This window comes from Nannospalax galili, unplaced genomic scaffold (assembly GCF_000622305.1).
Source record: "Nannospalax galili isolate Female #2095 unplaced genomic scaffold, S.galili_v1.0 scaffold302, whole genome shotgun sequence".
In the NCBI taxonomy this organism is placed as follows: Eukaryota; Metazoa; Chordata; class Mammalia; order Rodentia; family Spalacidae; genus Nannospalax; species Nannospalax galili.
In genome coordinates this window covers 151889-174696 of record NW_008350120.1, presented here as the reverse complement: position 1 = coordinate 174696, position 22808 = coordinate 151889, and the positions used below count along the sequence as shown (strand labels likewise).

At 48.5% G+C, this 22808-nt stretch overlaps 2 protein-coding genes across 3 annotated transcripts; one reads left to right on the top strand and one right to left on the bottom strand.

The window, feature by feature from the left end:
• Positions 1–1401: 1401 nt before the first annotated feature.
• Tmem176a (transmembrane protein 176A) lies at positions 1402–5106 on the bottom strand. Its single transcript, XM_017801714.2, is given in 7 exon segments — positions 1402–1694; positions 2062–2172; positions 2648–2863; positions 2986–3042; positions 4399–4512; positions 4514–4699; positions 5077–5106. Coding segments are annotated over 7 exon segments (741 nt in total). The 5' UTR covers positions 5092–5106; the 3' UTR covers positions 1402–1652.
• Positions 5107–5914: 808 nt separating this feature from the next.
• Tmem176b (transmembrane protein 176B) lies at positions 5915–14602 on the top strand. Of its 2 annotated transcripts, XM_008847204.3 has the most exons (8): positions 5949–6066; positions 6900–6957; positions 9167–9384; positions 11252–11362; positions 11673–11729; positions 11970–12206; positions 13094–13213; positions 14281–14602. In XM_008847204.3, exons 3-8 carry the CDS (start codon positions 9172–9174, stop codon positions 14365–14367), a joined length of 825 nt encoding a protein of 274 aa, XP_008845426.1. In that variant the 5' UTR covers positions 5949–6066; positions 6900–6957; positions 9167–9171; the 3' UTR covers positions 14368–14602. The 2 variants fall into 2 exon arrangements, with proteins under 2 accessions (XP_008845427.1, XP_008845426.1); XM_008847205.3 differs by lacking the exon at positions 6900–6957 and having other exon boundaries at positions 5915–6066.
• The last annotated feature ends 8206 nt before the right edge of the window (positions 14603–22808 follow it).

The following is a 22808-nucleotide window of genomic DNA, read 5'->3' as shown; positions in this document are numbered from 1 at the left end:
TTTATCTCTCCTCTTCCTCTCTGACAGCCTTTCAGTCTTTAAAACTTTGCCTGTTTTTGCTATTTAGCCTCATGGGTCTTCTGTTGATGCTTGGTATCAGCATCAACATTATCACTGCCCCCTCCTCCTCCCCTCTTCCTCCTGTTCCTATTCTTTCTCCTTCTTCAGCACTCTTGGCCTCAGGCAGAGGAGGAGCTGTCTCAACACCCTCCTCTCCATCTCCATCCTCTTCACAGAAGGCTTCTGTGACTGTCTTCTCAAAGTTTGACTTTTGGAATTTCCCTTTGCCAACAGTAGGTTTGTGCACCTAGGCACCAAATTCCACTGACTGGGCTTGCCTAGCTTATGTCAACAATGTGATTTTAGGAGGATACTGCTGTTATCACTGGGAGTGTTGAATGGCAGTAGCTGTTCAGGTGGAGAGATCATCCATGTGGCCAGCACTTCGTAAAGTCTCTGACCTCAGAGCGGAGGATACTGCTGTTATCACTGGGAGTGTTGAATGGCAGTAGCTGTTCAGGTGGAGAGATCATCCATGTGGCCAGCACTTCGTAAAGTCTCTGACCTCAGAGCCTCACACGCGCTTCTCTGAGCAGCAGTAGGCAAGCTCATGTGTGGCCTGTTACCAGGGAGGAGTGTGAAAAGCCATGCTGGGTTTTCCCTGGAGTCCACCTAGAACGCCTTTCTGCCTGTTGATTCTGGTGTTTATCTTTTTGCTATAATAAATTAGGATACAGACATATGCTGAGCCCCGTGGGCCCTTCTAGGGGAACCCCAAGTGTGTGGTTGCTCCTGGAACCCTGGCACAGGTAGACTCTAGACTCAGATCTCTGGACTCACGCTCCTGTTCCCGTTATGGCCTTGATAGGTGCCCCTCACTTTCTTGGTAGAATAGTTAGAAATTAAAAAATGTATGAGTCCTATGTTGTCTGAGGTTTTAGAAATTTTTTTCCCCTGGGGATGATTACTCTAGGTTTATCTCACTATTCATTAGATGGCCTATCTTGAAAAAGAGCTAGGCATGGTGGTACAAGTCTGTAATCAAGTACTCAAGGTAGAGGCAGAAGGTTGTGAGTGTAAGTCACCCTGGGATACATAGTAAGACTCTGTCCCAAGCAATCCCCAAATAAATAAATGGGATTTCTGAAATGACTTTATCCTGGTGTTATATTGCCTGCTTCTTAATTTTGCCCAAGAGTCAAAATAAAAACCCATTCATACAGTTGCCAAGCACTTACTTTCTTAGATCTGAGTGCAGGGAGCAGTCTTGGCTCCCTTTACCCTGTATACCCAGTCCTTTGTTTTCCAGTTGCATAATTCTAGTCCCCCAAAGGGTTGGAGCTCTGGTTATGCTCCCCTGGCTCCAGCCAGTGGACATTCTCTGGAACAAGGAAGCAAGAATCTGGTAGCAATAACCTGAGAATTTATTTTCAAGTCGCTGTGTGAGAAGGGATAAAGGATAGTGGGGGCGAACAAGAGACAAGCACGTGCTGTTGTGATCCTGGTTGGAGCAGGGCAGTGGGTGTGGCTGTGGGAGGTGGGAACCGGCTCTGGAAGGGTTTCTTTTGTCTTCTGGCTTTTATTCCAGGCAGCCAATGATGGGACACCCTGAAGATTAGGGGCACCAGCACAGGTGCTCAGGAGAGGTGGGGCTAGACCCCACTTGCTTCCAACAGCTTCTTCTCAGCTGTTCTCTAAGGAAAAGCAGAGGCAAGACGTTGGTAACTAGGAGATGAAGGGAAAGGCAGGAGTCTCTGCTACCTGTCAGTTCTGGATCAGGGCACACTCCTGCTTTCTGTATTCAGATGTAAGAAAACAAATGTTTGGCAGTTGGCTGAATGGCAGAGAGCCCCAGAGACCTCACATGGATATGACCTTTCCTGGCTTCCTGGGATCTTTGGCTGGGGACAGTGATTGGGAACTGGGACTGTCTGAGGCAGAAGGACAGGCATGATGCTGCCTAGGTCTCATGCAATGAACCTTTTTCTTCTCTTTAAGCATCTAGTCTCCATTCCCATCTCCTCTGAACAGCCTGCTGTCCCCAAACACACAGACACTCACCTCTTTAGTGAAGAATGTTTTCCATAAGTACACACAAACAGGGGCCAGAGATGCCAGGAGCAGCAAGACCCACATACCCAAGAGCATCGTGTGGAGGCTTATTAGCAGGGCCTGTTGACAGAGGGCAAAATCCAGTGCTCCTAGAATGATGGTCATGACCCTGCCCACTTCCACTGACAGGGCTCACTCTCCAACCCTTCAAGTCTGTGGCTTCTGGGATGTGTAGGGATCATGGGTCCAATGGGTAGAGTTCATCAGAAACCTTTCCCACCTACCTCAGTTTCCCACAGCCTGGGCTGTGATGTGATTGACAGCCTCCTGGAGTTGAGAAGGTCGGTGGGGGACATATATTTAACACACTGGCAGCCCTTGCCATGTGCATGGTTCACTCATGGCTAGCAATATTCATTTCTCAGTAGTACGCAATACCCACAGTAGCGGGAGCAGACTATGTTTTGCTCATCCCTGCATCTTAAGCAACAATCATCAGGATTAGGGGAAACCTACTGCTGACGGAGACCCTGCTCCTTCTCATCTTAGTCCTCCATGTTACCATCTTCAGTTGCCCTTCCCCCTGGTCACCTACCTTTAACATGCTCATGTATGACATACACAGGTGTATCCTGTCCACTTCTTCAGGACTTGGGGTGGTGGGGAGCTTGGTGGGCTCAAAACTTGAGGAGATCTTGCAAGAGTCATCTCTAAAGTAGTAGTTGTAATAATCGAAATAACAAGCCCCAATTACAATGGCGGCCACAGACGTGCAGAAGGCTGCCAGTGCAAGAAGGGTCCTCAGCAAGGCCTGGGAGGGAAGAGACCGAGAACTCACTTTTACTCAGAGCCCAGTGGGGCCTGTGTGTGATGGAGCAGGAGGTCTGGCTTGGCATTGAGCAGAGCCTGGGTCTTGCCATCTCCTGAACTCACCCAGCAGATCCCTCCACGTTTCTCATAAAGGAAGGCAGCAACTCCAGCCAGCACAGCCTGGGGAGAGATTGAGTCAGAGGAACCAGCATAGGGAATGCAAGCTTCCTCCAACCCTGGGCCTCGGTGCCCCTGTGACTCCCATCAGTAGAACCTGCCACATGGTGGTCTTCTCTAGTACATTCCAACTGCATCCCAGATGTTGTCTGTGGTAAGGTGACGGTCTGGGGTAGTAAGCCCAGAGCAAACAAGTGAAGCTGCAGGACACTGTCTTAGGGACATCTAAAAGTGCTCACAGTCAAGGCAGGCATGAACCTTCTCTTCCCATCCCCACCACTTTCTTTTTAAAGTAGCACTGGGCTCTTCATGAAAGTTCTAGGAATGGGGGAATCTTCTGAGTGGAAGTTGTCCAGGTTGTTGGAACAGTGGTCAATGCACGATGAAACGATGAAACCTGAGGCAGCCTCCAGCCCAGACACTTGTCCTAACAGTCATCCAGTCCACCTGACTAGGACTGAAGGACAGGAGGTCTAGTGCAACCCAGTGGACACATGGGCCCTGATTCTATTTGGCGGTCCTATAACTAGTTCATGTGTTTCTGCCGTTGGATGGATAAGGATGGCTACTTTAATCTATTCTCAACAGATCTACATGGTTTGCTGTTCTGAGAGTCTGGGTCTGTCTGATGGCTCCTGCTCCTACCCTACTCAGCCTACCAAGCTCCTATTAGAGACTGCGGCACTCATCTGTCAGCATTTGTTCTTGGATTCCCACAGGATGAGCAGAGGCCAGTGGGAGAAGCAGGAAGTGATGTCCTGCTCTGGCATGTTCCACCTCCCCCCATCTTGTCTCAGGCATTAGAGGTAGGTGAGCCTTTAGAGCCTTGGTTGATAATTGCTTTTGATGGTGGAAGTGGCTGCCAGCTTGGTTGGGAAGGCAGGAGAGCTAAGAGCTGAGCAGTGAGAGCAGGAGCAGCCCTTTTCCTTCCCTCCCTTTCCTTTGCACAGACAACTGGTCTACATCACTTGGGTCTTTTTGCCTGCATGCATTCTGCAATACCCCGATCGATGGTGGTAGTGTGAAGGAAGCAACCTGAGAGGCATCCCTGTCCCCCCCGATAGCCATGGACTATCATGCTGCCACACTTACCACAACCCCAGTCCAGATGGGGGTGTGGAAGTGGCTGCCAGCTTGGTTGGGAAGGCAGGAGAGCTAAGAGCTGAGCGGTGAGAGCAGGAGCAGCCCTTTCCCTCCCCTCCCTTTCCTTTGCACAGACAACTGGTCTACATCACTCGGGTCTTTTTGCCTGCATGCGTTCTGCAATACCCCGATCGATGGTGGTAGTGTGAAGGAAGCAACCTGAGAGGCATCCCTGTCCCCCCTGATAGCCATGGACTATCATGCTGCCACACTTACCACAACCCCGGTCCAGATGGGGGCGCCCGTTGTGCGAATGTGGGAGAACTGGTAGATGTAGAGGAGTCCACCTAGGACCCCGCTCAGGACCCCCAGCACGATCTGCACCACCTACCCAGGAGGCCACCAGCAGCCGGGTGGTACCAGAGGCAGAGTCTGGCAGGCGTAACATTGAGCATCCAGCCAGCAGGAGTTTGGCCAGAGCAGACTCCTGGTAGATGTGCACATTGATGTGGGTGGGTTGTGGGGCCTCATGGGCCACCTTACTGACATCTGTAGTCTCCGTGTCTGTGGGCATCATCTGTGAGGGAGAAAAGGAACAGGAAGGTAGAGTTGGTGGAAGATTCACAGACTTGTTGGAGTCATGAGAGTTCCGCAATACAGAATGACTGCTTCTGGCTATAGAGCTATACTAGACTTTTGGAGGGCTATCAGTCAGGGAAGCCTGGCACTGCTGGGGCTTCCCTCTTTACCCCACAGGGACCTGGTGTTTGGGTCAAGCAGTGCCCACATGTCTTTCCTTTAGCCTCTTGGTCTCCTTTACCCTGTCCTCCCCAGAGCCCTCTGACCCCAAGTCAGAGCCCAAGCACCCCAACAGTAGCTCTCTCCAGCCCCAGTTGCCTGCTGAGCTTCTGTTGCAGCATCTCTTCCCCAGCAGGACCCCAGGGATCACCTCACCATGAAGAGCTCCATCTCCTTGGATGGGCACTCAACACTGACTGCCTCTGCCCCAAAGGACTGAGTGGTGAAGACGGAGGTCACACATGTTCCTAGAAGCACATCCCAGTATGCCCAGTTCCTCAGCAAGCTCTGAGAGCCCCGGATGGGGGGAGCAGGGTGGCTGAGAAAGGGGCTACCCTGACATGACTCCCATGGCCCGAGAGAGGATGGGCAGCCTTACCTGCTCTCCTCTGGGACCAGGAGAGTATACAGCACCAAGAGCTGAGAGGAGCCCCTTAGAGTTGAGAACCTCAGCCCTAGGGAGGAGGAACTGGGAGGCAGCCAGATGAGGAGGGAGAATGACCAGACCATAGCACTTCCTGGCAGGCAGCTGGGTCTGAGGGCTCCTGCAGGGACTTTCCAACAGTCGATTCCTTACTGAGCATTGGGGAGCTGGTGAGGGGAGGGAAGGAGTAGACACTGAGGTAGGGGTCGGACATTGGCCAATCCTGAGGAATCCTTTTGAAGTGTCCTTTCCTCTGGCCCCAGGTAGGCCAGAGCTTTCTGAACAAGTGTGGGCTTATACTGCAAACGTGTGTGCCTTGGGTGTGTGTGGTGAGTAGGGGTGTGTATGTGTACATGTGTGTGTTACCTGCGTGTCCTTTCCTCTGGCCCCAGGTAGGCCAGAGCTTTCTGAACAAGTGTGGGCCTATACTGCAAATGTGTGTGCCTTGGGTGTGTGTGGTGAGTAGGGGTATGTATGTGTACATGTGTGTGTTACCTGCGTCCCTGCTCCAGCAAGCCTCATCATCTAATCCAGAAGGAACCCCCCAAGAGGGGCCCCTCAGTGTCAGATACTTGCTGGGAAGTTGCAAGGAGCCTGGTCAGGTTCCCATCCTGCCTCCCCTGTTCTTGCTCTCCACCCTCATCCATCCGGTGGGGTCATCAGCTCCAAGGCAGCTCCTCAGCCCTCCCAGTTCCAGTTCCACTTCTCTCAGAGGACAGCAGGTAAGGCAGAGCCCTCCATGCTTCCCCAGTGGCCCCTACCCTGAAGACCTTGGAGCAGGACCCCTCATTCTCTCTAGGAGCCTCCAAACCTGGTCTACAAGCTGCATCCTGACATAGGAATTCTAGGGATGGGGGGGCATGCTAAACAAGAGATATGACCCTAGAAATAGGGCTGGGGCTGAGAAGGTCAGAGCCTGGGTTTGCCCTCCATGTTTACCAGTGCCTCACATCTGCATTCTGGGAGGAACTGTGGGAGGGGGCTTTGAAACTGAGCCCTATGGTTTGAGACACTGGGACTAAGGTTCATGGACACTGGGAGGAGGGACAGTTGAGCAACCAGGGCAGGAGGGCAGAGCCCACTGTCTGGAGTGGTGGCATCGGTGGTGGGCATAGAGGTTTCCTGGTGCCTAAGGGTATAAGTACAAAAAATGTAAAACCTAGAAAGTACAAAAATGAGAAATTCTATATGTATATACTATACTTTTTAAATATTTCTTTATTTTTATTATATGTGTATGAGTGTTTTTCCTGTGTGTATATATGTGCACCACATGTGAGCAATGCCAATGGAAGTCAGAAGAGGGTGTTGGATTCCTGGAACTGGAGTTACAGATGGCTGTGAGTCTCCATGTGGGTGCTGGGAACTGAACCTGGGTCTTCTGCAAGAGTAGCCAGTTCTCTTAACCACTAAGCCATCTCCCCAGCCCTAAACTATACTTTTAAAAAGAAAAACTATATAAAAATACAGCAAAGTAAAAAGTCTCCTCTCTCTCTCTGTCTCTCTCTCTCTGTCTCTCTCTCTCTGTCTCTCTCTTTCTCTCTCTCTCTTCCAGGCTGCCCTTGAACTTGTGGCGATCCTCCTACCTTAGATTTTTGAGTGCTGGCATTGAGGTATGCAACACCATGTCTGGCTCATAAAACACAGCTCATAAAGAAATATGTAGAGCTTATCTTGCCAATGGTAGATTTTCAAAAAATAATTCAGGAGGTTTGTAAAACAAGAAGGAAAAGCTCATAAAAGAAGAAATGGTCCTTAAGATACAAAAAGACGAGCTAGAGAAGGTGACTCAGCAGTTAAGAGCACTGGCTGCTCTTACGGAGGACCTGGGTTTGATTCCCATCACCCACATGGCGGCTAACAACCGTCTGGTAACACCAGTTCCAGGGGACTCCAGTGCCTTCTTCTGCCCTCCATGGGCATTGCACAATACAGGTGCACTTAGAAAAATACAGGCAATACACCCATACACATAGAAAAAAATACTAAAAAGATAAAAAAAGATGATCAACCTCATTCATAGTAAGAGAACTACTAAAATAGTCACAGAAAGCAGGTCAGAAAGCATGTGGGTAAGGGGATTTACTGGGGGAGGTACTAGGGAGTTTTTTGCAATTCTATATCTTGATTGTAACTGTGGTTGCATAAAGATAAATATTTGTCAAAGATAAGCATTGAAAATGGAGCAATGTATTGCATTAAATTAAATCTGTAATGGAATGTATTTTCCCTAAAGTAAAACTGAAGAAGGTATCAGAGTTTGTGAGCTCCATCTGACAGTAGAAGGGCAGCCCCATCCTGGGGTAACACACCTATGTGACAATCGCCACATCCTTGGAGGGTAACTGGAAGCTGGAAACACATTGGCTGTGGGTTGGAGACCACTCAGTTGTCATACTCAGGAATCATACACAGGATGACTGGGCACTTATTATGCATAAAGACGCTTTGGATGGACTGATGCAGGATGACTCTAAAGCATGTGGCCACATCGACGTGGTATTGTGCAGGACTGTGTATATGATGTGGTCATTCATGAGAAAGGGTGAGAAGGGATATTTTATATGCGTTGAGCACAAGAACTGTCACCGGAGGGCATGTTAGAAACCGGTCACATTAGCTTCCATCTGGGAGGCAGGAGGTGACTGGGAGAAAAGAAGAAAGCAAGGGCTTTAAAGATACACCCTTTTATATCTTTTTTACTTTGTGTGTGTGTGTATTGCATATATGTGTGTTGACATGTATATGGGTGCATGTGTGTGCGCATGGACGCACACGTGTGAGTGTGTGTGAAAGCCCAGAGTTGACACTGGGTTTTTGTTGGTTGTTCTCCACTTTACTGAGGTGCTTTCTTTCACTTGAACCCAGAGCTTGCCAATTGGCTAGACCAGCTAGCCAGCTTTCCCTGACCCCCTGTCTCTCTGTCCCCAGTGCTGGGGTTGCAGGCAGCCATCCTGCCTGCCCTGCTTTTACGTGAGTTCTGGGATCTGAACTCCAGCCCTCATCTCTATACAGCAAGTGCTTTGTCCACTGAGTGATCTCCTCAGCCCTTTTTTGAACTTTTAAAGTGGTAAAAGTAGTGTGTGTGTGTGTGTGTGTGTGTGTACTAAAACAATTCACATTCCTTTTGTGTCCCACTTGGACCCTAGACAAACTATGTGCATTCGGTACTATTAAGTTACTATGAGCAAAGTACTGAGGAAAACAAGGAGGAAAGGCTTCCTTGGCTTGGCTCACTATCGGAGGCTTCAGTCTGAGGTCAGTGCGTTGCTCTGGGCCTGAGGCAGCATAGCATGGCAGCTGCAGTGTGGGAGTGAGGAGTAGAGGTTGCTCACCTCATGGTGGCCACAAAGAAGGAGAAGAAGGCAGAGAAGAGGAGGAGGGGAAGGAGGAGGGGGATGAGGAGGAGAGAAACAGAGAGACAGAAAAGAGAGGAGGAGAGGGAAGGAGACAGGTGCTCCTGGAAGGCACACCCCTACTCACCTATGTCTTCCAACCAGGCCCCACTTCCTAAGTCTGCACCACCTCCCTTCTAAAGCACTGTAGCTGGGACTAAGCATTCAGCACACGAATCTGTGGGGGACATTTGATATTCAAACACTCACACTGTATTCGTTATTTTGGAAAGAGGCCTGGGTTGTGCATGGTGAAAAGCTCTGGGAGTAGTGTGTGTTCACCTCGAATCAGGGACACTGTGATATTGCAGCTGCATCGGGAAGGGTTTGGTGGAGAGACCATCTTCTCCCCTTTACCCACATGCTGGTCCTTTTACCCTTCCTAGGTCCTATGCTTCATCCATCTCTGTTGTGTTCTCCCCATCAGGAACGATGACTCAAACTACAGTCACCGTGAACGGAGTCGATATGACCTCTGTACTCCCTCCGTCCACTCAGTTCACCCACATCAACATCCACATCCATCAGAAGTCTGTTTTGGAGCAGCTGCTGAAAGCTATGGGCTCCCTAAAGAAGTTTCTGTCTCGCCCTCGGGATACTAGGCCATCCAAGACCAGCATAAGCCATGGGCAACTAACTCTAGGGGTAAGAATGGATTGGTAGGTGAGATGAGGTGACCTAGAGGATGGGAACTCTCCTCTTTGACAGAGTGCAAAAAGGAATCTAGATTGGATCCCCAAGAGGAGGGATATGGGAATTCGCTATATCCCATTGTATTTGGGGAGAGACTTTGGGAGTTTCTCTGAGAGGCTTGAATGGGAAGGAATGATCCATCTCTTCTTTGGTACAGGAAAGGCCATGTCAGCCAAAGGTGGGGCAGCAGGTGGAAGACTCTCTTGAGGCTGTTAATTCAATTGTTTCTTTGAATTCGGAGGGATTAAGGACTATAAGTGCAAGGCGAGATAACTAGGGCACTTCACAGAGGAGCAGAGAGAGGACCCCTTGGCTATCATCTATAAGTGATCAGCATGACTAGAGTAAAAGGTGAGGTAAGAACCCAGCATCACACCCAAGGAGTTGGTGTCTGAGGAGTCAGGAAGGAACGGGCTTGGACAGATACAGTAGGTTATGGAAGAAAAGGAATTCCAGACGAAAGGAGCTAAAGCAGAAGCCAGAATGCATCAGCCAGTTCTGAGGCAGTCAAGAGAGAAGAGGGGGAACTCATGGCCGATACAGAGCCGTTTTACCTAAGGGACCAGGCGAGGAGTCTGAGCCAGTTTCAGCAGTGGGAATGCTGTGCGTGGATTTGGAGCAGGAATCTAGGCTTCAGGCTGCCGTAGAGACAGGAGACGTCCAAGGTAAGAAGGATCAAGGCTCTGCACTTGTATGTCATAGCAGAAGTAACGAGGAGAAACAGGAGTCCAAACCCTTTGTCAGTGGGGTCCGCATTCATAGGGATGGGATGGGTTTGAGATAAGGTGAGGAACTTGCAGAGGCTCAGGGAGGATGAAGAGAACCTAGAAGACAGAAGAGACGGCCTTAGGGTATGGGGATGAGTCGACACTAACCGTGATGAGTCTGCAGCGCTGAAGGGACATTCACGACATATAGGAGTTAGTGACAGATGGGTTTTCTAGGCTTTGAGTGGTTTATTGGGGGTTATACCTAGGAACTGAAAACAGCTAGATGAGCCTGGGCAGGGGGGATCATCAGACCACAGTACAGCCTGTGAGAAGAGCTGCACGGTGGGGATGGGGTGGGGAGAATGGTCCTTGAACCTCTACCTTGGTTCATCACTGGCTGGGAGGTATCCCTAAAACATGTGCTCTCAGCTTGAAAGACTGGGGTGAGAAATCCTCAAGGTAGGCTATATGTAACCACACCTCTTTTGTAAAGAGGGCTCACTGGTATATCTTTCTTTTTTCTGAGACAAGATCTCATGTAATCCAGGCTAGCATCAAGTTAGCTATGTGGCCAAGAATGACTTTGAACTTTGGATCCTCCTGCCTCCACTTTCCAAACGCTGGGATTACAGGCAGGGACTACCTCATTTGGTTTTATGGGGATTGAACCCAAGGCCTCACGCATGCTAGGCAAGCCCTCTACCAAGCGATGTACGTCCTTAGCCCCTAAGCACTACATCTTTTTGTCTACCACATAGTCCTCAACATTGTGTTAGAACTGAGGAGTTAGGTTTGGGTCAGATGCTGAAATTAGGTGCCAGGATTTGATTGGATGAAGATCCTTAAGGGAGACCGAGGTGAGAATCAGCATAAAGTGTTAATGTTAGGAAAAGGTAACAAAGAATAGAGAGCCAAATCTCCGAGGCCAATGGACAGAGAGACAGATCAGTATGACTCAATGGATGTGAGAAAATCAGAACTTTCTGGAATAAGAGAGGCTAAGGCAGAGGACAAGTCAAAGCCCATTGCCTGGGTTGGAGCAGGGCATTGATGCTCTTGGGTGTGCAGGCCATGGAAAGAGGGTTGATCTTTTTCCTCCTGTCTTGCAGGTGACCCAGATATTGCTGGGGGTTGTGAATTGTGCTCTTGGAGTGTGTCTGTACTGCGGGCCATGGATTGAGCTGCGTGCCTCTGGCTGCGCCTTCTGGGCTGGGTCTGTGGTGAGTAAGGAATGGCTAGAAGCTCTGTGCAGGCAAGTGGAAAGATCCTTTGGCTTTAGATCCAAAGTCCAAATACCCTTTTGCCATGAGGCAGTTGCCTTAGGGGCTGGAGAACACTCTGATGCCTGCTTCTCTCCTCTCAGGCAAGGTTAGAAGGGGCGTTGGCCAGTAGATCCCTCTCCACATGGGTTTCTTTGCTTGTGGTTTGAATCCTGATTTGTGTTGCTCTGGGAAGCCCCGGAGGAAGGGTGATGGGAGACCCATCCAGGAGAGTAAACTGGAGGCCGTTACTGGTGTCTTCTTTTCCCAGGCAATTGTAGCGGGAGCAGGGGCCATTGTCCATGAGAAGCGGAAGGGCAAACTGTCGGTGAGTCTTGGGCTCCTCTCTCTCCACCTTGTCCATCCACTTCTTCCTGTGCCTCTTTTTCCTGTTCACCTTTCTGTCTTTTATCCTTTGGTTCCCAATATCATGAAGTCTCTCTTAGAGGGTTGGGATGGGACCCCTGTGACAGAAGTTGAGGGTGACGGGGCAAGTTTGAGTCAGGGGCTTTGTGACTGCCAGGGATGAATAGCACGGGCATCTTGGCCCTCTCTCTCTCTCTTCTAGGGCCATGTATCATGTCTGCTCACCTTGGCTTGCATTGCTACAGCTGTGGCTGCTACTGTTCTGGGTGTAAGGAGTTTAATCTGGCAAATGAGCGACACGTACTACACGGATATCAGTTCCTCGTGTGACGCCTCAAGTGACGTCTCTAGTATAGACAGTGGGTACAGGATAATGGAACTCAGTGACTATTCAGACTGGAGGAGGGAGGTGTGCAGAAGATACATGAGGATGATGATGGTAAGAGCAAACGTGCGGTGTTCCTGGGACCCAGTACAACCCGTGCTCTCAAAGCGTGGCACCCCGATGGAGGGCAGGGTTGAAGGTTCTTTGCATTTGGACCTCACCCTAGCTCTTTGGTTTAAGAAGCTGCCATTCAAGCTGAGGACATCTTTTGGACCTTTATACACAAAGATTCTCATCATCAATGAGGCTGAAGGACAGAGAGGAGATTGTGGGTCACTTCTCTGTCTTTCCTGTTGAATGACTGCTGTGGTTATTGATTGCTGCACAAGAAATCTCCCCAAAATGTTGTGGCTTCAAATACCACTTCATGATTATTTCTTATCATTATCTGGGTTGCCTGGGTTCAGATGAGCTGGTCTCACTTGGGTTTCCCATGCAGCTGCAGGAAGGTATTGGTGTGGGTGGTCATCTGAGGGCTTCCTGGGCTGGGCATTGGCTAAAGCACTCACATGATGGGCAGCTGCTGTAACCCCTGGCTGGGAGCTCAGTTGGACTGTCAGCTAGAAGCCTACAGTAGATTCTTTATGTGGCTCTGGGGTCTCAGTGTAGCAATCAGGTCCCAGGTGGGAAACACCATAAGCTTGTCAAGAGGCTAGGTCAGTGAAGGGCTGCCCATCAAAGACATGGCCACTTCTGTGCATTGTACTGGCTGAATCAGTCAAAGGCCCTTCTGGATTTGAGGGGGTAGACAGAGTCGGCTTTGATAAGAGTAGCAGACCAGCAAATGGCTTAGAAGTGGTGGGCACCCCATTGCTGGAAGAAACCATCTGCCTTATGGGGGAGTATCAGGTTGGACAGTCCGGACTGCGTGTGGCTTGGTGAGGTGATGGTGCCAATCGAGGAGCTGACTCTTGGCTGTGTCTTTCTCCTGTTTCCACTAGAACATGTTCCTAGCGTTCTGTATCCTGCTCACAGTTGTCTGTATTCTGAAGATCGTTGTATCTTTGGCTTCCCTGGGATTGAGTCTGCGAAGTGTGTGTGGCCAGAGCCCCCGGCCCCTGGTGAGTACTCAGGGAGGCTTTGCTGAACAGTGTGGGTCTAGGCAGTTGAAAGTTTGTGAACAGAGAGGAGTACCAGGGCCAGGAATTGTCAAGTCTGAGGTCAGGCCTGATCTCAGTCAGATATGCAGCTCTTCCCTGTACTGTCTGGGGAATGTGGCCCCATGTGTGTCTATGGAATGTGAGCCCACGTGTGTCTATGGAATGTGAGTCCACGTGTGTCTATGGAATGTGAGCTCATGTGTGTCTATGGAATGTGAGCCCACGTGTGTCTAGGGAATGTGACTCCACGAGTGCCTATGGAATGCGACCCCACGTGTGTCTAGGGAATGTGACCCCACGTGTATCTAGGGAATGTGACCCCACGTGTGTCTATGGAATGTGACCCCACGTGTGTCTATGGAATGTAACCCCACGTGTGTCTAGGGAATGCGAGCCCACGTGTCTCTATGGAATGTGAGTCCACGTGTGTCTATGGAATGTGAGCTCACGTGTGTCTATGGAATGTGAGCCCACGTGTGTCTATGGAATGTGACCCTATGTGTATCTAGGGAATGTGACCCCACGTGCATCTATGGAATGCGAGCCCACATGTGTCTAGGGAATGCGAGCCCACGTGTGTCTATGGAATGTGACCCCATGTGTGTCTCTGGAATGTGAGCCCACGTGTGTCTAGGGAATGTGAGCCCACGTGTGTCTATGGAATGTGAGCCCATGTGTGTCTAGGGAATGCGAGCCCACGTGTGTCTATGGAATGTGACCCCACGTGTGTCTATGGAATGTGACTCCATGTGTATCTAGGGAATGTGACTCCACGGGTGTCTAGGTAACGTAACCCCATTGCATGGCCTGGCTGATTTCTGCTACCTCGTGCCTCCCCCATGCCTTCCTCTTCTGCTCTGTCCAGATTCTTGTCTAACTCCTCTCTATTTCCTTGTCTTTCCCCTGGGTCACCTCCTGCCACCTTGCCCTGTCTCTTCTTTCTTCCCTGGTTTCAAGTTCTACGACGCTAACTCTGCCCCATCCTTTTTCTCCCATTTATTGCTTTCTTCCTCTTATTTTATCCTCAGGATGAGGAAGAGTCAGACAAGAAGCTCCTGGGCGGGAATTCAACACCCCCCTCTCCCATCAAGGAGAAGATCCCTGTCGTCCTGTGAACAGCTAAAGATCCTGCCTGGACCAGCATGTGTCCTTGTCCAGGGCAGCCCAGGGCAGCAGCAACTACTTCCACAGCCTCTCGGCAGAGCACACTTGCTTCCGACGCAGCTGCTTTCCAGCCCCTTCTCTTTCCTTCATTCTCCACGGCTCTCATCCCCACTCCACCAACCTTTGTGCTGCGAACACTGTCATTTTCCCCAACGCCGATTAAACAGAAACAACCAGGAAAAATAATCTTGCACAGAAAGATGTGAGCTCTTTGTTGGTATGGAAATATTCTGGGAAAAGCCTTTCCTTGAGTTTGTATGTGTGGAAATGGAGGGAACTGATCCAGCACCAGGTTCCAGCTCCATTCCTCCGGGGCCACCCTGCTCCTCGTGATTTCCTTCCATTCTATATAACGTGAGCGTGTCACTCAGTTGCTTAGAGTCTTTTCGGCCACTGCCTGAGTTTCTTTTGCTGTTACTGTGATAAAATACTAGGACAAACACAACTATGGGAGGAAGAGGTTTTTGCCCATATTTCAATGTTTAAGTTCATCGTGGCGGGAAAACAAGAGGCGGGAGCCTAAGGCAGGAGGCCACATGGCGCTGGTAGTCAGAGAACGAGATGCTCCCGCATGCCGGTGCTCGGCTGCTTTTCCCAGTACTGGGGTTTTTTGTCTTCTGGGATAGGGTCTCCCTGTGCCCCCAGCTGGCCTGAAACACACTATGTAGTCCAGGCTGGCCTTGATCTCAGAGATTTACCCGTCTCTGCCTCCTGAGTGCTGGGATTAAAGGAGTGCACTGCCCTACCCAATGCTTTCTCTACTCTTATACAATCTATGATCCCTGCCTGGGGAATGGGGTGACCCGTGGTGTTCAGATAATGTAATCAAGTTAATTCAGTTAATGTAATCAAGATAATCTTCCACAGCCAGGCTCAGAGGCCCGTCTCCCAGGTGATTCTGAGTTGTGTCAAGTTGCCTTTCCTGGAACCTAGTCCATTGCATGCTAAGGGATCACCTGCTTGTGGACAAGCCTGTAGGTACGGGTCTCAGGAAATCAAGAGCATTGTAATCCAGTTAGGAGGTGAGCTGTAAACCTTATACTACGAAGAAAGAGTACTACCTGACCATCAGATGTGTTCACACAGGCAAGAAAGTAGTGTGCAGTGCTTGCTGAGTAACTTGGCAGAGGGGAGGAACAGAAGGCGATAATCAGGGGAGAGGCCTTAAGATTGCTGTAGGCATGAACACCTGGGACCCTGCAAAACGATCAGCACTCCCCTGTCTCAGTATTCACTGGCACATTTGATGGTGTCCAGTTTGTTCACCTGTTCATTAGCCCAGTCCCAAAAAACTACAGCTGAGGTTGGTGAGGGGTTGTTTCTTAGTTGTCACAGATATGGATGCTCAGGACTCCACCTACAAACCTGCTAATGCACACTGCGGCAGGGGCGGTCCTCAAGGCCTGAGCAGCCCCCAGAGCCTTGAGGCAATGGAGCACATCATTTCATAAGCTTTTGAGGTATAGTGGGAGGTGGTGGGCATTATGGGTTAAACTGTGTCCCCTTCAAAGTTTGTAACCCTCAGTGGCTCAGTGTATGACTGTGTTGGGTGATGAGATATTTACACAGAATTAATCAGGTTGCAGTGAGGCCATCAGGGAGGGTCCTACTCCAACATGCCTGGTGTTCTTATAAAAAGAGGCCATTGTGAGGCTAATAGGAGAAGATGGCCATCTGGGAGTTGAGGGGCCTCGGGAGAAAACTGCTAGCACCTTAATCTCAGGCTTCTGGACGCTAGAAATGTGAGAAAATTAAGTTTCTGTTATTTTAAGCGACCCAGCTATGGAATTTTGTTGCAGAGGTCCAAGCCAGCTAAGCCACAGAGCTGGGGGTTGGCCAGCACAGTTGGAATGGGTTAGGGGTACCCTCCAACATCGCCTTCTCAAAGTCCTTTCCCTGTTTACTGTTGAGCATCTCTGTGTGGAGCCTCAGATTCTCACGAAGGATGCCTCTGATGGTTTGGGGTCACACCTTCAAGCTGCCAGAGCTGCTGTTCCTGGGTGTACCACAGAGCCACTTCCCTGAGGTCTTGTCAGGTTCTCGGGCAGGCCCCTGTCATATAGCATTGCCTGGTCCTGCTCTCCCCGCCACCCCCCAGCAGCTGATCTTTGCTGTCTCTAGGAAACCTCCCCTCCCCAAGCACTGTCTTTGGAGTCATCTCTAGCCCCACCTCATCGGATAATCTCTTCTAGTCGTTTTGGACTTTTCATCTTGGACTAAATATCTCACAGAAACATTTTTGCTCGTGGCTTCACTCCATCATAACCGACAGGGTGTGGCTGGTGGAGCGGCTCACAGGATGGTGGCCTGAGGCAAAGGAGAGAACACCTGAGCTGGTGGCGCTCTCCTTTTCCTGTTTATGCTGTGGTATGGCGCTCCCCATATTCAGGGTGGGTCTCCCCCCCCTTGGTCAATCCTGTCTGAAAACGCCCTCACAGACACACTAAGAGGTGTACTTTATTTACTTCTGTAGGGTTTCTCAGTCAAGCAAACTGACAAAGATTAACTATCACACAGTATTGTTACCCAGCCATAAGGCCTAGCTCTGGGTCCAAATGATCTCTGTATTAAGGGAAAATGACATAGTAAATAGAGAAATGGAAAAATAAACTTTTTTTTAGAGATTTAGTCAAACCTGGGGAGTGGGAAATTCTCAACTGGTCTCTGCCTTACCAGTGTCATGGGTGCCTAGCTCTAACTGGTACATCCGCAACACAATCCCTACACCTAAGGCTCAGGGAGCATTTCGGAAGAGGGGGTGGAAAGAGTCTAAGAACCAGAGGTCCAGGATACCTGCTGTGAGGTCGCATCTTCTAGATGCCCCCTTGAAATTGTAGCAATATGGTTGCCTAAACCAGACTTGAATGATGACCACATCAGTCCACATGCCAATGGGGCTAGGGGAAATTTCACAAGGTCCCACCCCTAGATGAAGAACTACAGATGGTCCGTGGCTGCTGAGGAAGAAGAATCAGTTCTTTTTCATGCATGAGTCCTTAATAGGTTATCCAATCCCAAGTGGTCAGCCCTAAACACATGCATAGAAGAGCAACACTAAATGGAATGGTGATTAAACAGAGTAGACTGATGTATGAAATCCTTAAAACATTTTTTTTTATTTTTCCAAAGAGAGGCAATTTTAAACACATTTTGCCAGAAATAAATTGAAGCAGGTGACATAAATATATATATACAACGAAGTTTTTGGCTGTAAATTTTTAGGTTTACAGTTGAATTATTACAGTTATACAATATTGTACTCAGTATAAACCCTATAAGACATAAATTAAATGATGTTTTAACCTTTAAAATGATCTCCATTTCATTATTAAAATACACAGTTTCATATAGAAAAATTCTTTTTCAATGCAATTGACATTGGATGTTTGCACATGCATTTCTAATCTCTAAATATCTGATTATTACTAGTCACAGTTGGTTACTTTCTGAGCTTCTAGGCATCTGAGCATGGATATAAAGTCATCAGGTAGATTTCAATGGTAATGTCTTAAAACATTTTTTTAAAAGATAAAAGCCAGGACATACACATATGGTGACAGTTCACTCCTACCATGCAAGTTTTTGGAAGAATCTTCCTCTTAATTCCCTCTCTGCAGAATACAGTATCATTTCCAGTTAAATATAATTACAAGTCTTTTCAATACCATCTTCTCTAGCGTTTTTTTCTATTAAGTCTCAAGCATTATCTCTCTTTTTGCCCAGCATCATCTCTTTACGAGCTCAGACACTCACAGGGCAGGAAGAACAATCTCTCTCCAGTGCTCAATAGTTTAGCCTCAGCTGTTAGAAGTCAAGACTTCTGAAGTGTTTTGTTTTTTTATCAAGGGGACAGCTATATTGTCAGGAAGAGGAGGGAGAATGCTTGGGAAATAGGACTTGAGACTTCTGGGTTGTTTACTGCTGGGGTCTTTTTCTTTTTCATTAAGAAGATTTATAAAAATAAGATTTGTTTTTATTCTTTGCATGCACGTGTGTGCTCCATATGCATGCCTTGTGCCCATGGAAGCCAGAAGAGGGCCTTGGATCCCCTACCTAGAACAGGAGTGACAGAATGTTGTAAGTCTCCATGTGGGTACTGGGAACTGAGCCTGGGTCTCCTGTAAGTAGTAAGTATTTGTAACTACAGAGCCATCTCTCTAGCCCTGTACAGTGGCATTATTGCTTGTTTGTTTTTTGAGGGGACAGGGTCTTTTTGTAGTCCCAGCTGGCTGGGAAGTCAGTATGCAGACCAGGCTGGCCTTGAACTCATAGAGATCCACCTGCCTCTGCCTCCTGAGTGCTGGAATTAAAGGTGCACAGAGCTTTGTTTCTCACCCAATACCCTATCATTTCCGGTTCCACTTGTTACAATAGCAAAAAAGAACCTCTTAAGAGAAAACTGGTCATGAGAATAAAAATCTCTGGCTTGGGTAAAGCCTCAACATTCCAGCTCAGCCAGGTCATGGTGAACTCTAGGAAGGGGGGGGGGTTCACCTTAAGTCATGCTAAAGAGATAGTTGGAATAGCTAGTGAGTCAGTGAAATGATTACTTTTCCTGCCCAGAATCCTTGCCCTGCAGTAGCTTATCAGGCTGTAACTCCATGAGTCTGTACGCCCTTTGGAATTCTCCAGAGCTGCACTTTGTAGCCCCTCTTTCCTTCTCCTCTTCTCTAAGCCTGCTTTCCCTAACACTTGGGGCTGCCCCAACGTTTTGGGTTTCTTACTCTTTCTCCAAAACTCCCCTCCCTGTCATGTGGCTGTTAGTTTGCCACGTATGATCTCCTTTCTGGTTTTAAACAGGAATGGCTTTCTTTTTCTCCATCCTCCCTGAGGGGACCGTTTTCCTCTGTATCCCACTTACGGCGCGTGACTTTGGTATACCGCAGGACAGCTCTGTAGGAAGGCCTCTTCTCAAACTGGGCATGTGTGCCTACCTGGGGTGGTTCTGAAGCAGATGAGGCAAAGGAGGGAGAAACTGTGGTCAGGGAAGGCGAGGACTTGGTAGAAACCTCACCTTATTCTTCAAAATCATGAAGGCAGGAGACAGGATTCTCCATGAGGTTACACTCCAAGTATACCATGATGCTGGTGTATGTTAAAGATATAAAGAATACTGAAGGTTCATAGAAAGGAAGGTGAGATGAAATTTACTTTTAGAAGAGCTTTATTGGGAGTAGAGGCTCTCCCAATAAATCAGCAGCCACGATAAGGGCCTGACTGAGAGAGCATTAGGAGAGAGAGCCGCCATGTATGGCATGATGGGGTCCCAAAGGGAAATGGCCTTAGACTCCCTTTGGTTCCAGAGATCAGGGGACTTATAGGACCATACCATAGACAGCGTGATGGGCCTCTGAGGGAAGGGAAACCCTTTGCTTCCGCAGGACAGGAATAGTTTCTTGCTCTTACAGGTTTTCAGAAGTAGGGGGATAAGTTCCCAATTGTCGATGCAAAAGCACAACTCTCACCTCAAAGGAGATAAGAGACAGTTTATTCTGGAGCAAAATATGAGTGACCATGGCTCAGAAACACCGGGTACCCCAAATGCCACATTCCACCATGGTAACAGTTTCATGAAGTTTGCATAGTAACCGAACAAAGAAAGCCTAAATCAAAACACTTTCAAATACATCGGTGGCAACATGAGAGAGGTGGGTTATAGCAAAGCTGGGGGAATCCTGCTACGGGCCTTAGATGCTCTCTGACAGGCTTCTTAGGCCTTGGGTTGGTGGAAGCTGGTCCCAAGTTAACACCTTGCAAAAGCTTTTTAATCTGTCATAGGATGTCAAGGCAGGCACAGAGGTGGGCAAGGAATGGCTGTACAGGGGGCTAAAGCTGTCCTAGGGTAAATTGTAACTAGGCTTTGGACCTGCAACGTTCCAAACTCTGTAGAGGCACAGAAGCAGTAATCAGTTGATCAGCCTTGCAGGAGGTTTAGTCCAAGATGTAGGCTTTTTCTGAGAACTTTTGTTCACACTATCATGTGACCCATCCTACATGCCAGGAATCACAAGGCAGGAAGGCACTAGATAATAATTCAAGGTTCTTAGGTTTCCACACTAGTGCTTGTTCCCAATTGCAAGGGGGAGGAGAAGATGCAACTCTGAGAGAATTGCAAGGTCACAGTAGCTCTCTGTGTGTGGGGGGGTCACTGCAGGGGGTGCAGCTTGATTTGGGGGAGGGAGAACAGTGGCTAAAGGATCTGTAAACTGATAATATATAGATTTCATACAGATGGCTTGGTGGGGAGAATTCTGATACCGAACAGAGTCCTTAAATTTAATATCTTGTTTTACTTCTTTTTGTGAATTTATTCACCATAGAGTTTTAGAAAGAAACTCATGCGGTCAGCGGCAAGTTTGAAAGAGGCGTCTTTGGCTCCTTCCCGTGCTTCGGTGGGTATTAAGTTTTGTGTCTCAATGTTCTCTCCATCAGCCTTTTATGGTCAGGTCAGATAAAATTCTTTGCTTCTTCATTCTGGCAAACAAGTGTCGGTTTGCTGTTTTTCTGGTTTGGTTACTTTTGTACGGAAACAGTCCCTGTCAGACTCTGGCCCTGTTAGTCCCCAATTTGGAGGCCGCCCACTTCCTGCCTATCTGGATTCCTTTCCATATCCTCTGTGCTTGTCTTGTGATTCTCCCTGCTTGTGAATAGCCTAGAAGCTTCCTTCAGATAAGCTGTTCGTTTCTGCAGACTATCAGATGTTACCCCTCTCCCACTCCTGTTTAGTTGGAAAAGCCAGCATAACTCTGCCTTGGTGATAAAACTGTGTACAAATGGAAATGATTTCATGTCTGGCCCTGGCTGGGGTCCTGCAAATTATCTCCAGCCTGTTTGTCTATAATGCCTTTAGAGAAATACTTAAAGCGATTAGAGGCATAAACAGGAAATGGTCCCCCCATGCTCCCCCTGCTTTTCATTCCCTGTCCTCAGCTCCACTGACTCTTGAGTTCTCTAACAACAGGACTAGATTCCACCTTGCACAACTTTGCCATTAAAGGATCTTCCACTTGGTGCCCTAGGCCCAGTCTCATCCATTTAAAAAACTGCATTCCTCAGAGCTTGAGTCCCTGTGCTCCTCCTCCTCCTCCGGGCTGCTTCCAAGGAGGAATGTTGGGGTGGGGGTGAGGGTCCTCTCCATTCCCTCTGCAAGGGTCTTGCTTTTTCCATTCCTAGTGGGCTAGGGAGAATGATGAAGCGCAGCCAAGAGACCCGCTGGAGGAAAGGCTCGTGATGGCTGTGAGTGGGCGGGAGAAAGACAAGTTATTGACTCAGCCTAGACCCAACTGATGCTTTTGGCTTTTGCTTATAGGCAGTGATTAGTGGGTGGGTTTGTATATTCTTATTGCTTAGTCTGGGAGACCTTTGGGAGTTTCCCTGCGCTCTGCTGCATTAGCTGCCTGGGTTAGGAGTACCGCCCAGAAAGGCATCCTAAGGAAGAGCTTGAGGCGGCAGGGGGAGGGAGACGCCCGACCTGGCAAGAAAGTTCGTTTTCACTATTTTATCCTAGCACAGCATGGTTCTTTTTGATATATCTGGTTGATATGATAGGTAAGGCCCCTTTGCCTCGAGCTCTCCAGAGAAGGTTCCAGACTTTCGGATCCAAAGAAGTACTTGCAGAAAAAAATGGAACCGACGTCTTAGAAAAACCATCAAATTAACAAACACAATTCCCTTCTGAAGTAGCAAGTGACTAGGCAGGAACTTTTGAGGCAAGCCTCTATACTTAGGAAAAATCGACTGCTCCTTTAAATGTCTCTTAAAGTGCCTTCAGAGCTGTGTTCTGTTTTGTTGTTCTGTTCTAGACAAGGCCCTTTAGAGAAATTTATAAGGATGGGCCAGAAGCTCTGAGGCACTCTATTCCTTTGACATGCCCCTTAGTAAACTTTGCTTCTAATCATTTAAAATCCACCCCTCACCCCGCCCCCATTTGCACTCACTGCTTGTTTGTTTATTTTTGAACATGTGGCATATGAACTTGAACTAAGGTGGAATGTGCCCCCATGGGTAGGAGGCTCTTCTACCAGAATACTATGAATTTCCTGAGTAAAAGCCCCTTGCTTTCTTTGCTAGGAAAAACACTGCTTTTAGAATGACCTCCATAAACCTCTCTCTGCTCTTATATCCTGGCCTGTTGTGTTTGTCAGCTTTGACCTGGCCAAGACGTGAGCCCATTACAACCTTCCCATTACGGGAATAAGACATTAAAATTCTTCGTCTCCGCTCTGAACATCTTCAAGACTTAGCACTCAGTTATTGTCTCTCCACTCCCACCTCATTGCTTAATGGTCCTCTAGATTCGCTCTTCTTTGTCCTTTCTCTCATTCAGGAAGGTTTCTGTCTTCTACTGGGATCCCTGGAAACCTTTGCTTAAAAGTATATGCACAGGGCCTAG

What these genes read in the sequence shown, in the direction of transcription:
- Tmem176b (XM_008847205.3), top strand. Translation starts at nt 9,172, where the DNA reads ATGACTCAAACTACAGTCACCGTGAACGGAGTCGATATGACCTCTGTA. An exon ending in AGCGGAAGGGCAAACTGTCG is followed by an intron (nt 11,730 to 11,969) that starts GTGAGTCTTGGG and finishes TCTCTCTTCTAG; the next exon opens with GGCCATGTATCATGTCTGCT. An exon ending in GCCAGAGCCCCCGGCCCCTG is followed by an intron (nt 13,214 to 14,280) that starts GTGAGTACTCAG and finishes TTTTATCCTCAG; the next exon opens with GATGAGGAAGAGTCAGACAA.